General features: G+C 38.6%; 1 protein-coding gene across 1 annotated transcript in view; it reads right to left on the minus strand.

Moving 5' to 3' along the window:
- Positions 1 to 6,678: 6,678 nt before the first annotated feature.
- The window catches only part of SH3BGRL2 (SH3 domain binding glutamate rich protein like 2), a 33,632-nt gene continuing 23,817 nt past the window's right edge, over positions 6,679 to 16,493 (minus strand). The window contains exons 3-4 of the mRNA XM_042782279.1: positions 8,710 to 8,790; positions 6,679 to 6,690 (exon numbers count right to left, since the gene is read on the minus strand). Coding sequence (XP_042638213.1) covers positions 6,679 to 6,690; positions 8,710 to 8,790 — 93 coding nt within the window. The remainder of the gene's footprint in view (positions 6,691 to 8,709; positions 8,791 to 16,493) is intronic.

A 16,493-nucleotide genomic window follows, 5' to 3' on the forward strand; every position in this document is an offset into this window, starting at 1 on the left:
TCCTGGATCACTGAGCATGCATCTATTCCAGTTGAGTAGAAATCTGCGTTTTGGTTTTCTGCTGGCTGTGGTCATGGGCTACAAATCTCAGGCTGGGATTCAGCTTCATCATTCAACAGATTCTTCAGAATAGTCCATGTTTAGCAAGTCACATGGGATGAGACAGGGCTTTAATTCTTTTGCTCTTTCAATTTCTTATTAATTTCCTGCTCAGTATCTTAGCAGCACACCCAGCATCAGAGTACTAGGAATAACAGGATATTTCAGGTGGCCCTTTGAGAGTTTATCCTAGCCAAGGCTGTTCCCACATTTGGCAATCAAATAATCTAAAATATGCAAGTTTCCCTGTTGTGGACACAAAGATGCAGAAAAGTGGCCTCTGCTCTAATGAAGTCAACATATTCCATTTTGATCAGTGTCCACTCCAACGGGAGTAGAGACTTTGCATGCCAAATACAATTCAGAGTTACTCTCTAGACAGCCTGCTGCCCCTTTCCCAAATAGACTGCTCTAAAAACTCAGGCCTTATATCTGGAATGAGAGCATGTCTCTACAATACTCTGGACAAAGCTGAGCGCATGAGCCAGAAATATGAGAAAAGCAAACAGGGAAAAATAGTAACACAGGGAAAATTTTAAACTGTATAGCAATATTGGTATCTTTTAATATGCCTCATCAAGGCTTCCCAAAATATATCTAACTGAGATCTTCCTTTCTCAAAAAAATATAATCCCTTCACAAAATAGAATAAGCAGCTGTTAGTTTAGGGGAGCTGCCTTTAAAAATATATGTGTACTTACATACAAATTGCTAGAACTGGAAATGCTTTTAGATGCTATGCAGACAATTTTCCTATAAATTGACTACCTAATTAGTGTACTCTTAAAATATATCTTTCAAGCAGTCTTATGCATTTAGGTGAAACTTTCCCCCTGCAAGAGATAAAGGAGCATGTATTTTCTAAGACAGGAATTATTTTCATCCCTGTAACTTGGTTCTAATCACACATTGTTGTAAGAGATTTCTGGAAACATCTGTAGGAATTTGGAGGATTTATGGGGGTCTAAATTTTTTTCCATTACAAAAGAAGGCTAGAGCATCTCACTTTTCCTATAGGTATTATCACAAAGCACTGGAACAATGATGTTCGTGCTTCTGCAGTAAGAATCTTCAAAACCCTTTATCAATCAGCATTGTTTCTTTCTTTCTTTTTTTTTTTCCCTTCTGACCAGAAGATTCTAGTAGCACACTAATTTCAAGGATGAAATCCAGGCAGCTTAGAGAAGTGGGTTTGATCAATACTGGCATCTACTATTACTCAGGGCAGATCCAACATGTTCTCTCTGATGGTGCCACCCACTCATCTTCTTAGTCATTAAGGAAGGACATCTGTAACAGGTGACAGTGCCTCCAGGTGAGTGAGGCAACTGCAGGCAATCTGAAAGTAAGAAAAAACCCACCACAGTCCTGATTTGGTTTAAAGCAATCATACATTCCCCATTACACTCATGTCTTCCAAAAACACCTTTTCCATGGCAAGCAAACGTTACTGATGATGCATGTGGTTCTTATCACAGTGATGTATTAGATAAGCAGGTATGTGCTGAGTACCGGAGACACTTCACAATGCATCTTCCTCATCTTCTATTTTTACCTCCCTAAGGTTCTGCCTATTTAAAACAAACAAACAAACAAAAAACCAGTTATTGCATTGCGTTAACATGGAAATTCACCCCTGGCAGTGATTTTTCTTTTTTTAAATATCAAGAGCAGACATTCACACTCCTGTGTGATTGATAAAAGCAAACCCTGGGTTTCAGGATCACTGCCCAGATTTTAATCACATGCACTTGGCCTACCACATATAAATGTGGAAAGAAAGCCACATGTTTTGAACAACCTGCTAAGGCTCCCCTCAGTGGTACTATGCCTCCCACCCATGCTTGTTGAATGGAGCAAGAGTAGGGTTCCCTTGCTCAGGGGGCCTACCCTGGCTAATGGTGACCCAAATCAAAGCACAGATACCCCAAGATCCTCCAACTGTCACTCCTGTCCCCTTCTCCAGGATCCCACCACTAAAGGGCTGACACTTGATGTACTGGGGTGGGGGGCACAACTCTACAACCTGCTCCAGCTCTAACTAATCAGATCCAAGGTTCACTAGCTGTTACACATTTTGAATATCACCCTGAATGGCAGGTTTTTCAAAGCTGAAATTTCTACTGCAGGCCTAACTGAACCTATTAAAATATAAGACACTTGATGGTTTTCTATCTGAAGACTACTGGAGAAATGGCCTTCTTCTGTCAGGGTTAGGTAGGATCCAATGGTGGGTCAGGTGTGAGGGTCTGGGGAGGATATGCCCACCTGTGGGCAGCCATTGCCGCTACTCCAGCCAGCAGAAGGGAATGAGCCCACCTGGGGATCCCGCACCTTCCAGCTTCTCAAGAGAAGCTGAAGGCTCCATTTTAAATATCAGCAACTAATTTTAGTGGGGTTTTTTCCCCAAAAATTCTATGCAGAACTGTCATGACCTCTCACCTTCCTCTTGCCCCATTTTTTTAAAATTGCAGTGAGTAAATATATAACAAAGAAATAACACAAAACTTGCCATTTCAACATTTTTACATGTTCATCATGTTCTGCAACCATCATCATTTATCTGTTCCCAGATTTTCCCATCACCTTTACAGAAGCCCCGTGCCCCCTAAGCAATGACTTCCTCCCCCGCCCCACTCCTCGTAACCCTAAGAGACTTTGGTCTCTATACCTTGGCGTATTCTAGATATTTCATGTAAGTGGGATCATACAATATTTGTCCTTTTGTGACTGACACATTTCACCCATCATAAGGTTTTCAAGGTTCCTCTGTGTTACAATGTGTATCATGACTTCATTTCTCTTCGTGGCTGAGTAATATATTCCATTGTCATATACAACACATTTTGTTTATCCACTCATTTGTTGATAACAGTTGGGCTGTTTTTCACCTTTTGGCTATTGTAAACAGAGTTGCATGACCACTGGTGTGCAACTATCTGTTTTGCTGCATTCTTTTGGTCCCTGTCCACTTTTGAGAGCAGTCCAGGGTTTCCACTGAACTTGTGCTTACTGGGTCCATGAACCTTCTTTTCTTATCCATCTCTCTCCTCTCTCATCATCATGTAAGATCAATTAAAGGTACCAATTATGTCTTTATGTTCTCTGGCAGGTTCCCTGTCTTTTATGTATGTGCACTGGAGAAGGAGTAGCACAGGAGAAAAGGAGGCTTCCCGTGTTTGAATATATTACACCCTGTGAATGATGTGTCAAGACCTTAGACCACGGATTATTGTATAATTAGAATTACCTATTTTTAGACCAAAAATTTTCTAGAAGATAAGTAACGATGTCTGAAGCAAGTTTATTTATGAATTTATGAATGTCTAAAAGTAATCATGTTTAATCTTCAAGCAGGCAGTATAATACTAAACTTACATAAGGCACATTTATACACACAGAAATCCAGTTCCCAGCTTCATTTTTAAAGTATTGATCTTTGTGTCAGGGGTCCTATGCCTGCCCAAAGTGTCTCCCTTGATTTCCCAAAAGGGTAGTTTCCGAAGAAGTCAATTCTGTTGATGATTAAATCTTTCTGATCTGTCCTTAAGGAGCATGAGTACCAAAAGAATATTCTATACATCACATGTTGTTGTTGTTAGGTACTATCAGGTTCTCTCCAACTCACAGCGACTCTATGTACACCAGAATGAAACACTGCCCGGACCTGTGCCAGCCTCACGATCCTTGCTATACCTGAGCCCATTGTTGCAGCCACTATGTCAATCCACCTTGTTGAGGGCCTTCTCCTTTTTTGTTGACCCTCCACTTTACCAAGCATGATATCCTTCTCCAGGGAATGGGCCCTTCTGATAACATGACCAAAGAAGGTGAGACAAAGTCGGGCCATTCCCACTTTCAAGGAGCATTCTGGCTGCACTTTTTCCAGGACAGATTTCTTAGTTCTTTTAGCAGGCCATGGTACTTTCAGTATTTTTCGCCAACACCACAACTCAAAAGCATCAACTCTTCCTTGGTCTTCCTTACTCATTGTCCAACTCTTACATGCAAATGAGGTGATTGGTTAGGTGCACCTTAGTCTTCAAGGAGACATCTTTGCTCTTCATCACTTGAAAGAGGTCTTTTGCAGCAGATTTGTGCAATGCAATATGTCATCTGATATCCTGACTGCTGCTTCCATTGGTGTCAACTGCAGAACCAAGTAATATGAAGTCCTTGACAACTCCAATTTTTTCTCCACTTATCGTGATGCTGTGTATTGGTCCAGTTGTGACGATTTTTATTTTCTTTATATTGAGGTACAATCCATACTGAAGACTGTAGTTTTCAATCTTCATCAGTAAATGCTTCAAGTCATCCTCACTTTCAGTGAACCAGGTTATGTCATCATCGTATCTCAGGTTGTTAATGTGTCTTCCTCCAATCCTGATGCCATGTTCTTCTTTCTATAATCCAGCTTCTTGGATTATTTTTTCAGCATACAGATTAAGTAAGCATGGTGAAAGAATACAACCCCTTGATGCACTCCTTTCCTGATTTTAAACCATGCAGTATCCCCTTATTCTGTTCGAATGACAGCCTCCTGATACATGTATAGGTTCCTCATGAGCACAATTAAGTGTTCTAGAATTCCCATTCTTCTCAATGTTACCCACAATTTGTTATGATCCACACAACTGAATGTTTTTGCATAGTCAATAAAACACAAGTACATAGCTTTCTGGTATTCTTTGCTTTGAGCCAAGATCTATCTGATATTAGCAATGATATCCCTCATTCCACACCCTCTTCTCAATCCAGCTTGCATCTCGGGAAGTTCTCTGTCAATATACTGCTGCAACCGTTTTTGAACTATCTTCAGTAAGATTTTATTTGCATGCCATATTAGTGATATTGTTTGATAATTTCCACATTCTGTGGGATCACCTTTCTTTGGAATGGGTATAAATATGGATCTCTTCCAGTCAGTTGGCCAGGTAGCTGTCTTCCAAATCTCTTGGCATAGCCAAGTGAGTGCCTGCAGTGGGGCATCCGTTTGTTGAAACATCTCAATGGATATTCAGTCAATTCCTGGAGCCTTGCTTTTCACCAACTCCTTCAGTGTAGCTTCGACTTCTTCCTTGAATACCATTAGTTCTTGATCATATGTCACTTCCTGAAATGGATGATCATCTACCAATTCTTTTTGGTACAGTGACTCTGTGTATTCCTTTATCTTCTTTTGATGTTTCCTGCATTATTCAATATATTGCCCATAGAATCTTTCAGTATTGCAACTTCAGGCTTAAATTTTTTCCTTTGTTCTTTCAGCTTGAGAAATGCCAAATGTGTCCTTCCCTTTTGGTATTTCAACTCCAGGTCTTTGCACATTTCATTATAATAATTGGCTTTGTCTTCTCAAGCTACTCTTTGAAATCTCTGTTCAGCTCTTTTATCTTGTCATTTCTTCCATTTGCTTTAGCTACTCTCCATTCAAGGTCAAGTTTCAGAGTTTCTTCTGACATCTATTATGGTCTTTTCTTTCTTTCCTGTCTTTTTAATGACCTTTTGTTTTCTTCATGGATAATGTTCTTGATGCCATCACACAATCCCTCTGGTTTTTGGTCACTGGTGTTCAATGCATCAAATCTATTCTTTAGATAGTCTTTACATTCAGGAGGGATATAATCAAGGTCATATTTTGGCTCTTATGCACTTGTTTTAATTGTCTTCAGCTTCAACTTAACTTGCTATGAGCAGTTGATGGTCTGTTCCACAGTCAGACCCTGGTCTTGTTATGGAGCTCCTCCATCCTCTTTTGCCACAGATATAGTCAATTTGATTCCTGTGTACTCCATCTGGTGAAGTTCACATGTATAGTCGTGTTTGTGTTGTTGAAAAAAGGTATTTGCAATGAATAAGTTGTTGATCTTGCAAAATTCTATCATGCAATCTCCAGCGTTATTTTTATCACCAAGGCCATATTTTCCAACTACTGGTGATTCTTCTTTGTTTCCAACTTTTGCATTCTAATCACCAGTGATAATCAACATATCTTGATTGTATGTTCAGTCAATTTCAGACTGCAGAAGTTGGTAAAAATCTTCAATTTCCTCATCTTTGGCTTAGTGTTTGGTGTGCAAATTTGAATAATAGTAGTATTAACTGGACTTCCTTGTAGGTGTATGGATATTATCCTATCACTGACAGCACTGTACTTCAGGACAGATTTTGATACATTCTTTGTGATGATGAATGAGAAGCCATTCAATTCATCATTCCCAGCACAGTAGATCATATGATTATGATTATGATTATCTGATTCAAAATGGCCAAAACCAGTCCATTTCAGCTCACTAATGCCTAGCATGTCGATCTTTATGCGTTCCATTTCATTTTTGACAACTTCCAATTTTCCTAGATTCATACTTCATACATTCCATATTCCATTAAGGGATGTTTTCATCTTGAGTTGTGCCACATCAGTAAATGGCGGTCCCGAAAGCTTTACTCTATCCACATCATTAAGGTCAGTTTTACTCTGAGGAAGCAGCTCACATAACAGTAAAATTAAAAAAAAAAAAAAATGTATTATGTCCCCTTATATTTCACTACATATTTGATGAAGATCGTTGGGACCTAGTTTTTAAACTGTAAACAAAAAACAAAACTTAAAGCATAAATCAGTCTAGCAATGCACAAAATAAATGACTGGAACTGAGAGGAAATGCTGTATAAGTCCTAAAGATATTCTTGTTTTTCTTCATATGAAGATGAGATATGAGTTGCTATTAACCTCGAAGGTCCTGAATGGCTCCTGAGAGAGAGGTACAAAATCTGTACACTATGGATATTCACTCTGGTTCCATGTGTTCCTGCCCAGGTAGTGCTGATTCAGGCACCTGAAATGGGCTGAATGGGTGGGGAATGCCCAGGGCCCTTACTGTCTTGAAATGGTCTACTGAAATCAAGTGAACTTCACTGGCACCAAAATCAATTTTAATATTATGTCCATATGCCACTTGAGAATATGTATTTTATAGATTATGGATTTCCTAAGAAATTGTGAGAGAATAAATTTATTGAAAGACTAAAAATATCAATTTGTAGAGTCTCCAAGGAATCTACATCTTTGGGGAAAATTAGAACAAAGATGGCATGCATAGAGTACTTTTTTAAAATGTTCTTATACAGACAATGTTGTCCACTGGATGTGTGTATCTATTAGATTTTCTCTAATCCTTTTTTTTTTTCTAGTTTTTTTTAAGGTAATTCTGGACTGTTTAGTATCTTTGGATAAAAAGTGTTCTAAGAATACTATAATTTACATATAACAAGTACGCCAACATTCCATCTTTATAAAAAGTAGTTTTAAGAACCTTTAAATAGCGTATATGTGGGTTTTGCCTCTGCTTAAACCATACGAATGGAAACCACCCACAACCATCTGTGGACTTGCTGATGTAAAAACAAAGCATGATTTCACATCAGCTATGTACTGCTGATGCTAGTATGTAACTTACAATATTGACAGTCTCTGCCTTCCTCCCACAGGTGTTCCAGAGATGGTACAAATCTTGGGTAGCCTCTAAAGAACCTATTACTTACAGACATCAAAGTTACTGGTAATGTGCTTTCATTTCAATTCAGCGTTAAAACAAACACTTTAGAATTCAGTCTTGATTTGAAATACAATTAAAACCTCAGTTACTACATATATAAAGATTACAACAGAACACACCAAAAATGCTAGCATGGCTACCTCTTGGTAGTGAGATGGGGTGATTTGATAATTTTTTTGTATTTGCCTAATTTTTCTAAACGAGCCTAGGTTATTTTTATAATCAGAAAAAATGTTACCATTTTAATAGTGGAACAACAATCAAAGTATTAGCTTATACAATTAAGAAATATGCTTTCTTAATCTGAAAGTGAACTCATATGCTTCACAAAGTTGTGATGATATATATTATTTCTGGTCCAAACATTAGAAAAAAAAAGTAATCATGTGGCTTCAAAAACACGTTGATTAGCTTATGCACGGCACCATTTTTTTTTTCAAGGTTACTTCAGAACATCCCCCTTCCAATATAAGTTAAATATACAAAAAAAATCCCTAATAATACGGCTTTGATTCTACTATTTTAAAAATGTAAAGCAACAAAAGGGATCTTAAATAGAAAGCACCTACTACTTTTCGGTACCTTAAATTCTTTGAAGAATGGAGTACACATCATAAGTAAATACTCAAGTATTAAGCAATGTATTAAAAATAGGAATGAATAAATAAAAAGAAAAAACAGACTTCTTTGTGTGCTTCAACACCCTTAATGTTGTTTGCCACTGAGTTGATTGCGACTCATCGTGACCACATGTGACAGTAGAACCACCCCATAGGGCTTTCTTGTCTGTAACCTTTAAGAAAGCAATTTGCCAGGTCCTTCCCTCATGGATCCACTGGGTGGAATCAAACTACCAACCTTTCAGTTCCCAGCCAAGTGCTTAACTGTTGTGCCACTAGGACTCACACTAGACAGTTTCTAATTATGCATTTGAGAAAGTGAATGTTAAAAAATGTAGGAGACAATAAATACCACCCCCCCAACACCTTCACTATAACAATTCAAGAAATATAAATTTTAAAACAAGAATAGGAAAATATTTATTTACCTTTGATGCCAACCGTGGTTTCAGGCCTAAGAATGAAAAGACTGTGTTGCTTTCTTTTGATTCAAAAAAACTGTCATAATCCTAGAAAAATGAAGAAGAGAAAATAAAATGAATAACCAAAGGCAAATATCTTTATCTTTGGTGTTTTCAATAATTTCTTAATGGAAATAAAAATGTACCATTGCTCTAGCCAGGGAAGGAAGAACTATATACATCTATTGGATTTATTCTGCTTAAGCTTAAAATTCTTTCTGAGTACGATGATGAATGTAACAAGGTTTTAATTCAATCCTTGTGATAAGATTAAAATGTAAAACCAACATTTTTCTGTGTGGAATCACACTACCCTGTGATTTTACTCTAGGATTTCAATATAGAAGGCTGCCTCCCAATTGAACTCTTGATATTGTTATCTAAAGCTTAAACACACACACACACACACAAAAGCCTGAGTAAACAGAACGTTGTAAAGGTCTCCATGTGTCAGTGTGAGTGTACCTCTTCTGCTGAAGTTTTCCATATTGAGACTACGTCTTCAGAGGGAATGTTTGTCGTCATGATTAGGTGCCATCAAACAGAATGAACCATTACCTCGTCCTGCATTATGCTGACAACTGTTGCCAAGTTCAAGCCCACAGTTGCAGTCATTGTGTTAGTCAATCTTGGTGAAGTCTTCTGATCCTCTATTTTACTAAGCATGATGTCCTCCTTCTCCAGGGACTAGCCTCTCCTGTAATATGTTCAAAGTACATGCGATGAAGTCTGGCCATCCTCACTTCTAAGGAGCATTCTAGCTGTATTTCTTCCAAGACAGATTTGTTTGTTCTTCTGGAAGTCAATATTCAATATTCTTTGCCAACACTGTAATTCAAAGGCATCAATTCTTCTTTGGTCTTCCTTATTCATTGTCCAGCTTTTATGTCCATATGAGGTGACTGAAAATACCATGGCTTTGGTCAGGCACAATTTAGTCCTCAAAGTGACATCATTTCTTTTTAACACTTTAAAGAGGTCCTTTGAAGCAGGTCTGCCCAATGCAATACGTTGTTTGATTTCTTGACTGCTGCTTCTATAGGCGTGATTATGGAATCGAATAAAATGAATTCCTTGGCAATTTCAATCATTTCTCCATTTATCATAATGAAGCTTATTAGTCCAGTTGTGATGATTTTGGCTTTCTTTATGCTAGGGTGTAATCCAGACTTAAGGCTGTAGTTGTTGATCTTCGTCACTAAGTGTTTCAAGTCCTCTTTGCTTTCGGCAAGAAAGACTGTGTCATCTACATATCGTGGGTTGTTAATGAGTCTTCCTCAAATCTTGACACTATGCTCTTCTTCATACATTCTAGCTTCTTGGGTTATCTGCTTAGAGTACATATTGAATAAGTATAGTAACAGGATACAACCCTGCAACACTCTTAATTTTAAACCATGTAGTATCCTCTTGTTGTGTTTCAACAACTGTCTTTTGTGTATGTAGAGGTTCAACATTAGAACAATGAAATGTTCTGGAATTCCCATTCTTCCCAATGCCACCCATAATTTTTATGATGCACACAGTCAAATGCCTTTGCATAGTCAATAAAACACATGCAAACATCTTTCTGGTATTCCCTGCTTTCAGCCAAGATTCATCTGACACCAGCAATGATATCCCTCATTCCATGTCAGATTATGAATCCATTTTGAATTTCTGGCAGTTCCCTGTTGATGTACTCCTACAACTGTTTTTGAATTATCTTCAGCAAAACTTCACTTGCATGTGATATTAATGGCACTGTTTGATAATTTCTGCATTCTGTCCCAAAGAAAGAAATCTTTGGAATGGGCACAAAGATGAATCTCTTCCAGTTGCTCAGTTAGGTAGCTGTCTTCCAAATTTCTTGGCATGAATGAGTGAGCACTTCCAGCATTGCACCCATTTGCTAAACATCTCATTGGGTATTACACCAACTTCTGGAGTCTTGTTCTTTACTGCTACCTTTAAGCACAGCTTGGAGTTATTCTTTCATTATCATCCCTTTTTGATCATATGCTACCCCCTGAAATGGTTAATTGTCAACCAATTCATTTTGGTACAGTGACACTGTATATGTATATTCTTTCCATCTTCTTTTGATGTTTCCTGCATCATTCAATATTTTGCCCACAGAATCTTTCAATATTGCAACTCAAGTCTTGAATTTTTCCTTCAGTTTTTTTGGCTTAAGAAATGCCTAGTGTGTTATTTCCTTGTGATTTTCTAACTCCAGGTCTTTGCATATTTCCTTATAATACTTTGACTCTCGAGCTGCCCTCTGAACTCTTGTGTTTGACTCTTTGACATCATCATTTCAGATAGAATAAAAAGATCAAATAAAACTCAAGGAAACTATATTCTCTATAACATTTATCTTTGGTCTGAATACAGAATCTTCTCTGTCTCTGTCTGTCTGTCTCTCTCCTTTCACAAGAGAAGCCATCAATGAATTCTGGTTCATCAAATATTTCTTTTTTTAAAGTTTGCGTATACAATATTACACACATTCTAAGTTGATGGAAAACAGTCTTAAAATTTATTAGAAGTCCCTTGAACAACTTTATTCCAAAGACAAATATTATAAGGGACAATGATCATAGGCACTTGTTAGGCATTTAGCTCTGTGCCAGCTGGTTCACAAACATATAATTTAATTTCCACCACAGTTGACTGAGTTTTTCAGAGTGGCTCAGACCAAAAAATAAGTTGCCCAAGTTTCACAGCCAACAAACATGAGTTAATATTTAGGCTCAACTCTCACTGACCTCAAAATTCATGTTTTGCACTCTACAATTCTTCTTGCTCAAGAAGAAACCAAGTATGGGGCAGCTTCATTTGAAGGAAGTTGTTTATATCTAAAGTTAAAATACTATAGCCCTGACCAATGAGAATTAGAACAGAATGAATGATTGAATGAATGTTGTGATTTGGTTCAAAGATTACAGAGCAAATTCATTTTCCATTCAACAGTTTATACACATTTTGTTTAATGACAATGACTGCAAATCCCACAATGTAACAGCTCTCTTCCCACTTTTCCCTGTGGTTAACCTTTCCCTATGTCCTTCTTCCCTGTGCATTCCTGCCTTCTGAGTTTTCTTCCTGTGCAAATGCTGCCCTTCTGACTTCCTACAGTTGACTATTCTAAGGAATGCACCTATCTGGTATAAATGTTCACCCTGAAGTCCTGTCTATTGTTTAGCTGAAAGTTAAGCCATAGGAATGAGTTCAATTTCAGGGTCAAAGGGTGACTAGGAGCCAGGGTTTCAGGGGTCTATCAGACCAGCAAGGCTGGTCTTTTTTTTTTTTTATGACTTTGAGTTTTGTTTCACATCTTTCTCCCACTTTATCCTGGATGTGCAATATTGATCCCTTTCTGAGTGGTTGTCAGTGGCAGCCAGGCACCATTTAGTTCTTCTGGTCTCAGGGTCATGTAGGCTGAAGTTATCATGGTTCACTAGTCCCCTGGACTAATGGTTTCCATGTGTCTTTCGTTTTCTTCTCTCGTTTGCTCGGAACAAAGAGAAACCAATTGTTGCATCCTAGATGGCCACTTGAAAGTTTTTAAGACTCCAGTTGCTACTCACCAAAGTATGATGTAGAAAAATGTTTCTGTGTACTATGTTATGCCCACTGAGTTTGATGTCCTCTGCGACCATGGCCCCGAGCCCACAGCCCACAGCGACTCACTCCCTCAAGGTGTTTGGTTGTGGCTAAGAAGTTACCATAATTTTGCTCCCTGTTCACTCTATTTTATATATATATGGACAATTTTTATAGCACATACAAATGCATATATAGAAAAATCATCTGCTAAACCTCTATATGGTCATGGGTATATTCCCTTTCACCTACTGTTACCTGATCATCCTGCCTGTCTACCTATGAATCCACCCTGATACTAATGTTTGTTATTACTGATAATGCAGTATTGTGTATGTGATATCTGTACGTCTTGTCCACATCTCCAGGTATTCCTTTTCCCTTAGTGATATTGTGCTGGTCATCAGCTTTTGATATACTGCCTTTCTTTTCACCCAAATCAGTAAGTATTTCTTACCTAACCAGCAATAAAAATATTTGTTAAAGTTTAAATGCAATTTTAAGTTTTACAATTGTATTTAAACCTAAACTTCTTGAAATTTGCTTGTAAAATTGTTCATATTTGCAGGACTATATAAACTATAATAGTTGCAAGCTGACAATATTGAAGAATACAATTTTTTGAAATGTAAACCTTCTCAGCTTCTCCATCAACTGTAATGCCTCATTATCTGAGTCATTAAAATAATCATAGTATATGGATACAATAAAAGTAATAAAGGTTTATCAAATATATTTTAAACACAATAAAGGTATCAAACTAGTGACATTTCTTCATATTTCTAAGCCTATTTTTAACATTGCTGATGCAGCTAATTATCTTATCCTTTGTGTCACAAGTTTATATTGTATTGTTACTATGTAACACCTACCATAAAAATGTGTGCTTCTGATCTACTAACATGCACTCCGTAAGAGCTGGGTCCATTTCTATTCATCTGTCACCACCAGCATGTAGCACAGAGCTAGGTGCGTTGTTGGTACATAATACAAATGATGTACAAATAACTGAGTAAGTGAATGTCTATTCTATTGTGCAAAGATGGTGTTTGTATTTTTTTTAGCGTTTTTATTTGATTTGGGTAAAGGTTTACAGAGCAAGGCAGTTTTCCATTCAACAATTCATACACATTTTGTTTCATACCATTGATTGTAATCTCCACAATGTAACAGCACTTGTCCCACTTCTTCCCTGTGTTTCCCATTCTCCTTTGTCCTTCCTTCCTATCCCTTCACGCCTTCTGAACTTTGCCCATGGGCAAATGCTGCCCTTTTGATTTCATATGGTTGATTGTTCTAAGAAGTGTGTACCTCCCTGGTGTTATTGTTCATCTTATAGACCTGTCTATTGTTTGGCTGAAAGTTGAGCCATAGGGGTGAGTTCACTTCTAGGCTTCAAGGGTGACTTAGAGCCATAGTCTGTAGGAGTTCCAGCAGTCTCTATCTGACCAGACAGCCTGGTCTTTTTATGATTTTGAGTTTTGTTCCCCATTTTTCTCCCACTGTATCCAGGACCTTCTAATGTGATTCCTTTCAGAGTATTTGTCAGTGGTAGCCAGGCCCCATCTAGCTCTTCTGGTCTCAGAGTTGTGGAATCTGAGGTTCGCATAGCCCATCAGTCCTGTGGACTAACTGTTTCTTTCCATGCATCTTTGATTTTCCTCACTATTCTTTGCTCCAAATGGGAGAACAACAATAGCTGCACTTTAGATGGCTACATACAAGCTTTTACGACCCCAGTCGCTACTCACAATAATAGGATGTGGAACATTTTCTGTGAGTACTACATTGTATTAATTTCATTTTATAACTTTATGGTTGTATACACAGAATCTCTACAAAATAGTGTGTTCCTCTCTGTCCATTTTTTGAATGCCTTTTTAATAAAAACATTATCAGACGGTTCTGTTTCCTCACTGCTGAGGTACAAAAGCTTTCTTAGGGGTGGTACTCAAGCATCTCTGATGGAGGTTTTAACTTATGTCTTGGTAAAAAGGACATGATGACCAGAAGATGGCAGACCTGAAAAAGAAACTTCTGTGGGAAAATCAGAGAAGAAACCTTGCCTATGTTGTTCACACTCCTTACTCACAGCCACTCACCTCCTAACAGAAACAGTATTCTTCAGGTCTGCAATCCTCCCAGTATTTTTCCAGTTCCTTTGGTAAAGGTGTAATTATGGGCAATCAGTGATGCAAGGGGCACATACACCATACAATCTAGTGTCAGTCAGTCTGTCTGTCTCTCTCTACATATTTTTCAGATGGTCAGAAACACTTCTTTTATCCCCCCCCTCACATAATTAACATTTTATTCCCATTACTGCTTTTAGGATCCATCTATCCAACCATTCATTAATCTACAATTCATATGCCAGAGTCACTGAGCCCTAAAATTCCATTGCTAAACCAAGCCAATAGCATCACAAATACTTCTGAATCCTATATAGGAATCTAAATGAGAGTTGACAACATGCTGAGTGGAGATTTGCTTCTTGCAAAGAATGCCTCATTTGATTAAAAATCTTTGAAGTATCTGACTCAGTGTGGAGAAGCTTCTTGTCCAAAAGATTTAGAAAGTTGCATCTCATGTGATTTTGCAGGCCCCTATGATTTTAGTTCATAGCCATCTCAGCCTCAGGCTTTGTACCGGCTGCTCCTTCACATTGTTCTCCTCCTCTGTCATTCAGGATCAGCCCTATTGCCAGTCACTTCCACAGAGAGACCTTCCTGGACCATCCCAAGAAGGAGCAACACATCAGGAGAGGGAGAGTCAATAAAGACCTCTGCAAAAAGGGTGGCATCCTCTGACCCTCTAATTTCACAAAGGGAACAGAGAATCATCAGCAGCAGCAGCAGCCCAAGGCTGATTCCTGTGAGGCGGAATTTAGACATCACCCTTCAACCTTTTCCCCAATTCTGACACTAACCATCCCTCCCACAACACACTCTACTTCTGTGCTGGGTTCAATAATTCATTGCAATGGCCACAGAGAACTTACAGACAATACTCACAATTATGCAGTTTATTAGGTATAAGCAACGGGTTACAATTCAGGTTCAAAAATGCTTGATACAATTATTCTATCAGGACAGCCTTCTCTTTGCTATGCCCACAAGCATGCCTCTCTCTGGCCCTTGGCCTCTCGGTCTGGCCTCTGCCCTGCTTACACAACTGTTTCAAAGCTCTGTTAGCTCTGCCAATAGTTTCATGCTATTCTGCCAGCCAGCGTCCTGTCCAAAGGCACTCAACTTTCTCACTCTGAGTGTTGGCAAGCCCACCGCTCTGTCTTGTGCTGGTCTCTCAGTTCTGCTACCTCTGCTGCCACTGTCTTTCTGCCAAGGAGGGGCAGCACAGGGACCTCAGGTCCAAGGCCACACTCCACTCCTGGCTTTTCTTTCTGTCTTGATGGTAGTGAGATCCTCCCTTTCCACTTCTGGAATGGCTCATTTTAAGCCCAGTGGAATGACAAAACTGATCAACTCCCACATTAGGGTTCCATACACCTTATTTCCATGGTCCTACTCCCACAGGGTGCTATGTACCTTATTTACATTGTTAATAAGCTATCCAATTCCCTTGGTAGATCATAAGCACCTCACATTTGCATAGTTCCAACCAGTCATCTAGTGGAAGTCACAAAGACCATGGCTAGAAGAACCACATTAAGTAGTTCACTATACCACAACCTCTACGAAAAATGGCATTTAAGACAAATTCTGAAGGATGAGTAGAGTGAGCTAAGTGAAAGACTGGGGCAAGGACATGCAGGAAGGGGCACAGCACTTGTGAAGAGCAAAGCTGGCAAGTTCACCAAGGATCAGCATATGTCAACTTTGTAAGCCAAGGAGAAGATTATGAATTTTAACTTAAATACAAAAGAAAATTATGTAAAGATTTTGAGCAAGGGAGTAGCATGATCTAGTTTACTTTAAGAAAATACCTAAGTCAGCTGTGTGGAGAATGGTTTGGGGAGGTGGAGGGCAAGAAGGGGAAGCAGGGACAAAGTGGACAGATAAAAGTATATTTTGAATGTACAACTGTCAAACTTGGTTATGGATTTGTGTGGGAGGCTGAAACAAAAATCAAACTCACTGCCACTGAGTCAATTCCGACTCACGGCAACTCTCCATTGTGTTTCTAAGGCTGTAGATCTTTACAGA

This window comes from Orycteropus afer, unplaced genomic scaffold (assembly GCF_000298275.1).
Source record: "Orycteropus afer afer isolate SDZICR_OR568_19922 unplaced genomic scaffold, OryAfe1.0 scaffold00011, whole genome shotgun sequence".
Classification (NCBI taxonomy): domain Eukaryota; kingdom Metazoa; phylum Chordata; class Mammalia; order Tubulidentata; family Orycteropodidae; genus Orycteropus; species Orycteropus afer.